The sequence below is a fragment of the Microcebus murinus genome, chromosome 7 (genome assembly GCF_040939455.1).
Source record: "Microcebus murinus isolate Inina chromosome 7, M.murinus_Inina_mat1.0, whole genome shotgun sequence".
Taxonomy (NCBI): Eukaryota; Metazoa; Chordata; class Mammalia; order Primates; family Cheirogaleidae; genus Microcebus; species Microcebus murinus.
Genome location: NC_134110.1, coordinates 39,195,477 through 39,201,742, shown reverse-complemented (window position 1 = coordinate 39,201,742; position 6,266 = coordinate 39,195,477). Strand labels below are relative to the sequence as shown.

At 55.6% G+C, this 6,266-nt stretch overlaps 1 protein-coding gene across 1 annotated transcript; it reads left to right on the top strand.

The window, feature by feature from the left end:
* Window positions 1-912: 912 nt before the first annotated feature.
* Window positions 913-6,042, top strand: MYC (MYC proto-oncogene, bHLH transcription factor). Its single transcript, XM_012785383.3, has 3 exons — window positions 913-1,487; window positions 3,116-3,872; window positions 4,969-6,042. The coding sequence occupies exons 2-3, from the start codon at window positions 3,128-3,130 to the stop codon at window positions 5,529-5,531; spliced, it is 1,308 nt and encodes a 435-aa protein (XP_012640837.1). The 5' UTR covers window positions 913-1,487; window positions 3,116-3,127; the 3' UTR covers window positions 5,532-6,042.
* The last annotated feature ends 224 nt before the right edge of the window (window positions 6,043-6,266 follow it).

The window sequence follows — 6,266 nt, the reverse complement described above, 5'->3', positions numbered from 1 at the left end:
AGAGGGGCGGGGGTGGGACAGGGGTGCAGAGTGGCAGAGAGCGGGCAACCGTGCTCCTCCTCTCCCCCTGCTCGGGAAGTAGCAAAAAGATCTCGGGGATTAGCGCGTCCTGAAGGAACAGCCGCCTCCCGCTCGGGGCCCCTCGCCGGCGCGGGCGGGGCGGGGGTGGGGGGCGGTATCTGCTGCTTTGGCAGCAAATTGGGGGATTCATTCTGAGTGGAAGGTGCCCAATCCAGATAGCTGTACCTACATAATGCATAATTCATTAACCATCCCCCCCCCCAACAAATTCAGTGGGAGTTTATTCGTTACGCGCTCTCCAAGTATACGTGGCAACGCGTTGCTGAGTTATTTTAATCATTCTAGGCATCATTTTCCTCCTTAGACCTCTATCATGTGCTCCGTCTACACTGACACCCTGCATACTCAGCGCGCCCGGTAAAACCCTTCTTTCCTCCACTCTTCACGGGACTCGTTTTCAAAGCGCTGCCCTTTCCCCAGCCTTGGGGAGGCGCCCGGCCGCCTGGGTCGTGCGTGGCGCGGCCGTGGGTGCGCGGCGCCCTCGCAGTGTGCAGGCCAGCTGTTCCGCCTGCGACGACTGAAGCACGCAGGACGGGAATGCGGTTCGCCACACGGAGCGCTGCGCCAGAGACGCAGCAGAGAAAGGGAGAGGGCTCGAGCGAGAGCAAAAGAAAATGGTAGGCGCGCGCAGTCAATCCGTGCGGCCGCCGCTCTGTTTACATCCGATCGCTGGAGTGCAGGGCCGCCGGGCGCGCTCTCCTCCTCCCCTCCCCCGAGGCGCCCCTCCCGAGTTCCCAAAGCGGAGGGCGGGGGAAGCAGAACAGAGATCCTCGCGCGCGCGAATCCCCGCCCACCACCCCTTTATAATGCGAGGGTCCGCGCGGCTGAGGACCCCTGAGCCGAGCCGCTCCGGCCGCCGCCTCCGCCGGGCCCGGCCGCCCCTGGCTCCCCTCCTTCCTCGAGAAGGGCAGGGCTTTTCAGAGGCTTGGCGGGAAAACGAGCGGAGGGAGGGAGTACGAAAGCCCAGGGCGTATAAAAGCCGGTTCTTGGTGCTTTATCTGACTCGCTGTAGTAATTCCAGCGAGAGGCAGAGGGAGCGAGCGGGCGGGCCAGCGAGGGTAGAAGAGCCGAGCGAGCCGAGCCGCGCTCCGGGCGAGCGGGGACGCGAGAACCGGAGTGAAAAGAGGGGCTTCGCCTCGGGCCCAGCAGCCCCTCCCCAGCCCTCCCGCTGACTCCCCGCCAGCGGCCCGCCACCCTCGCCGCAGCCACGAAACTTTGCCCATAGCGGCGGGTGGGCACTTTGCACTGGAACTTACAACACCCGAGCAAGGACGCGACTCTGCGGACGCGGGGAGGCTATTTCGCCTATTTGGGGATACTTTTCCCCGGCGCTGCCCAGGCTCCTCTGAAAGGCGCTCCTTGCCGCCGTTTGGACGCTGGATTTCCTTCGGGTAGTGGAAAACCCGGTAAGCACCGGGATCCATTTGTCTTTTATTCTCTCTACTGCTTTATGCTGAAATGAGTCGAATGCCCAAATTGGGGTGTCTTTTCTCCCATTCCTGCGCTATTGACACTTAGTTCTCAGAGTAGTTGTGGTAGGTCGGGGTAAGGTTGGGGTGATCCAGAACTGGATCAGGGTAGAGTGACTTGTCAAGATGCGAGAGAAGGCAGAGGGAAAACGGGGGTGCGTTCTGAAAAGTAGCCTTTACAGATTTTTGCCAATTGTGTAGGACGCTGACCCCCGGCCGGTCGGACATTCCTGCTTTATTGCATTAATTGCTGTTTGGGTTGTGGAGGTGGCTGCTTCGCGGTGGGCAGAAAGCCCTTGGCATCCCGAGCTCCTTGGAATATGGATTACATATTATTGCGTGTGTGAGCGGGCGAGCTCCGCGGCAGCTGACTTTTCCCCGTCTCCGGGAGGGCATTTAAATTTCGGCTTACCGCATTTCTGACAGCCGGAGACAGACCCTGCGGCGCGTCCCGCCCGCCGGCCCCCGCGGCGATTCTAGCTCACCCCTGCTCCTTTTTAAAAGTTGGCATATGGCATTTTAAAAGAATAATAAAATTAAAAGCCTTGGTCTCCAGAGGTGTTAGGACTTGATGTTGGGGAGGCGCAGGGAGGGGAAAGGGAAAGCTGGGATGTGTCTGATTCTCCTGGAATCGTCGACTTGGAAAAAACCGGGACGAATCTCCGCACCCAGCCTTGACTCCCCGGCTGCCGCCGCCCTCGGGTGTCCCTGCGCCCCCCGAGATGCGGAGAGACAGCGAGGAGCGGGGCTCGGGTAGGTTCCAGAACAGCTGCTACCCTCAGCGGGGTGGGGAAGACTCCCGGCTCCGGGCGAGGAATCGCAGCAGGGTCTCTGGCGCAGTGGCGTCGCTGTATTGAGTGTGGAAGGGAGGTGCCCCTGTTATTATTTAACACCCCCCTTTTATTTATGGGGGGGCGTTAAAGCCAGCGGCTGAGCTCGCCACCCCAGCGGGTGAGAGAAAAGAAGAAAAGCCGGCAAAGGAAGGAAGGGGGGCGCGCTGGGGTGGGGATGGAGGAGGCGGAGGGGGGAGGCTGGGAGGGGCGGTGGCGCCGGCTGGGGTAGGAGCGCGGCGAGGGCGCGAGTGGGGACGGGCACGGCAGCGCAGAGGGGCCCCGGCGCGGGAGGGAGCGGCGCGCAGCTGCTAGCGGCGCCTCTCGCCTTCTCCTTCAGGTGGCGCAAAACTTTGCGCCTTCGGTTTGGCAAATGGTATTCCTCACCGCCGCCTCCCGCAGCTTCTTAAGGAGGGCAAGGCCGATTTCGATTCCACCGCAGCTGCGGGGCCAACTCCCGGGCTTTGCGCCCCGAGCTCCGGGGAGGCGGGGGCTCGGCTGGCACTACACAGCTGGTTCACCAAGTGCGTGTCCAAGATAGCGGGGGTTGCCCAAAGGAGGTGAAAGGGGGGTACCCTTTTTTTGTTGTCCCCCCTACCCGGCCCCTTTGCGGGATAGCTCTGGAAGGGGAGTGGTTAGGAATTGTGGAGCGCACTGGGCGCTGCCCCAGGTTTTGTCACCAACAATACCCCCTTCGCTCAAGGCTGTTCCCCCTTTGTGTGCCCCCTTCTGCAGGCTGCCGCGACGATGCCCCTCAACGTCAGCTTCGCCAACAGAAACTATGACCTCGACTACGACTCGGTGCAGCCGTATTTCTACTGCGATGAGGAGGAGAACTTCTACCAGCACCAGCAGCAGAGCGAGCTGCAGCCGCCGGCGCCCAGCGAGGATATCTGGAAGAAATTCGAGCTGCTGCCCACCCCGCCCTTGTCCCCGAGCCGCCGCTCCTACGTCGCGGTCGCCGCGTCCTTCTCCCCCAGGGGAGACGACGACGGCGGCGGCGGCGGGAGCTTCTCCACGGCCGACCAGCTGGAGATGGTGACCGAGCTGCTGGGAGGAGACATGGTGAACCAGAGCTTCATCTGCGACCCGGACGACGAGACCTTCATCAAAAACATCATCATCCAGGACTGTATGTGGAGCGGCTTCTCGGCCGCCGCCAAGCTGGTGTCGGAGAAGCTGGCCTCCTACCAGGCTGCGCGCAAAGACAGCGGCAGCCCGAGCCCCGCCCGCGGGCCCAGCGGCTGCTCCACCTCCAGCTTGTACCTGCAGGACCTGAGCGCCGCCGCCTCCGAGTGCATCGACCCCTCCGTGGTCTTCCCCTACCCGCTCCATGACAGCAGCTCCCCCAAGCCCTGCGCCTCACCTGACTCCACCGCCTTCTCCTCGTCCTCGGACTCTCTGCTCTCCTCCACCGAGTCCTCCCCGCGGGCCAGCCCCGAGCCCCTGGCGCTTCACGAGGAAACACCACCCACCACCAGCAGCGACTCTGGTAAGCTGGGTCTCTCCTGACCTGTCAAAAGGGGGCGGGCTGCTGGATATCTGTGCTCTTGGCGGCTAATTCAACTGGCCACTCCTGTCGACACTGCCTTTCTCTCTTTTCCTTATATTTGGAGGAAGAAAAGGCAGAAATGGAAAGTTCTGGGTACTCATCATCTCTGCAACCCTGGGCTTTAGAGGTCCCCTTAGATCCCCCTAGTTGCCAGCCCCCCCCACACCCCCTTCAGGAATTTCATTTGGGTTTTTAAATCTTCTGGCTTATCTTGCCAACTCAATCCACTCCCCCTTACCTATCTTAAGCATTTTAATTGCTCTGAGGGTGAGGGGAGGTTGTGAATGAGGATAAGGGAGCATTGATCTCTAAGAGAGTGAATGAACTGCCTCCCTCTTCCCCTAACTCCTGAGAAGTGGTTGGAATTTAATGAGCTGGGCATCTACAAAAATGGGGGCTGTGGACAGGGGCAGGGCTGCGGGAGTGCAGGAGCCAGTAAAAGTGCCTGGAGACTGGATAGGCTGAGGAACTGGGATCTTCTCAGCCTATTTTTAAACGCTTAAAATCAAATCCTTGCCTTGGCAAAGTTGAATTTCTTTTTTCCTTCCTCCATTCTCCAGGACTTTTGGCAAAGCTGAAAGATCTTTTTCTATTTTACTTTATTTTGCATTCCCAGTAACAGGGAGTTGCTAAAGTTATACCAAGCGATTTACAGCTATCATTTGCAACATTGAAGCGTTCTTGGTAAAGTCCCTTAAAAATAGGAGGTGCTTGGGAAAGTGCTTGACTTTGGGTGTGCCCAAAGCCTCATTAAGTCTTAGGTAAGAATTGGCATCAGTGCCGTGTCCTGGTAAATTGTAATTTTCTTGCCTGTGCCACAGCCCCAGCTGTCATCCTCCCCCCTTTTATGAGACCACCTTTGTTGGGGAGAGGAATAAGGGGGCTTGGCTAGATTTGGTCCTTTGAGGAGATAGTCTTGTCCAGAGCCCTTTCTAACAGACTGATGTCTTATATTTGAGCGGCATTAATTTAATCTGGTTATTGACCCTTTAAAGAAACCTTGCTAACCAGGTGATTTCTATTTCCTTTCTTAAAGAGGAAGAACAGGAGGATGAGGAAGAAATCGATGTCGTCTCTGTGGAAAAGAGGCAGCCCCCTGCCAAAAGGTCAGAATCGGGGTCACCTTCTGGCGGAGGCCACAGCAGACCTCCTCACAGCCCGCTAGTCCTCAAGCGGTGCCATGTCTCCACCCATCAGCACAATTACGCAGCGCCCCCCTCCACCAGGAAGGACTATCCCGCTGCCAAGAGGGCCAAGTTGGACAGTGTCAGAGTCCTGAGACAGATCAGCAACAACCGGAAATGCACCAGCCCCAGGTCCTCGGACACCGAGGAGAATGACAAGAGGCGGACACACAACGTCCTGGAGCGCCAGAGGAGGAACGAGCTGAAACGGAGCTTTTTTGCCCTGCGTGACCAGATCCCAGAGTTGGAAAACAACGAAAAAGCCCCCAAGGTAGTTATCCTTAAAAAAGCCACTGCATACATCCTGTCCATCCAAGCAGAGGAGCAAAAGCTCATTTCAGAAAAGGACTCCTTGAGGAAGCGCCGAGAACAGTTGAAACACAAACTTGAACAGCTGCGGAACTCTTGTGCATAAGCGGACCTGTTGGAGGAAGGAACTGGAATGGCTCACGAATTCTCGCTTGTCACAAAGGGAAAGTAAGGAAAAAGGTTCCTTCCAACAGAACTGGCGCGATTTATTACCTATGAACCTATTTCAAATGCATGATCAGATGCAACCTCACAACCTTGGCTGGGTCTTAGGACTGAAAGGCTTAGCCATAATGTAAACTGCCTCAAATGGGACTTTGGGCATAAAAGAACTTTTTTTATGCTTGCCATCTTTTTTTTGTTTTTTCCTTTAACAGATTTGTATTTAAGAATTGTTTTTAAAAGATTCTAAGGTTTACCCAATTTTTCTGTGTAAATATGGCCATTAAATGTAAATAACTTTAATAAAACGTTTATAGCAGTTATACAAGATTTCAAACCATGTATTATAAAACCATAATTTTTTTATTTAAGTACATTTTCCTTTTTAAAGTTGATTTTTTTTCTATTGTTTTTAGAAAAAATAAAATACCTGGCAAATATATAATTGAGCCAAATCTTAAGTTGTGAGTGGTTTCTTTGCTTCCTCTCCCTCTCTCCCCCCATTTTCTTTTCACCAATTACAAATTAACAGAATTGACCCTTAAGAGAATGAGTTTCAAAAGAGGGGGAAAGTTGTTTTTAAAAAAGGTAAGGGTTTTTCTTTGTTGAGATAGGTCTGGGGGCCTTAAGGCCTTTAAGTTCTCAGGGGTTATAAGATGCTTCCTGGAGATTGTGATAA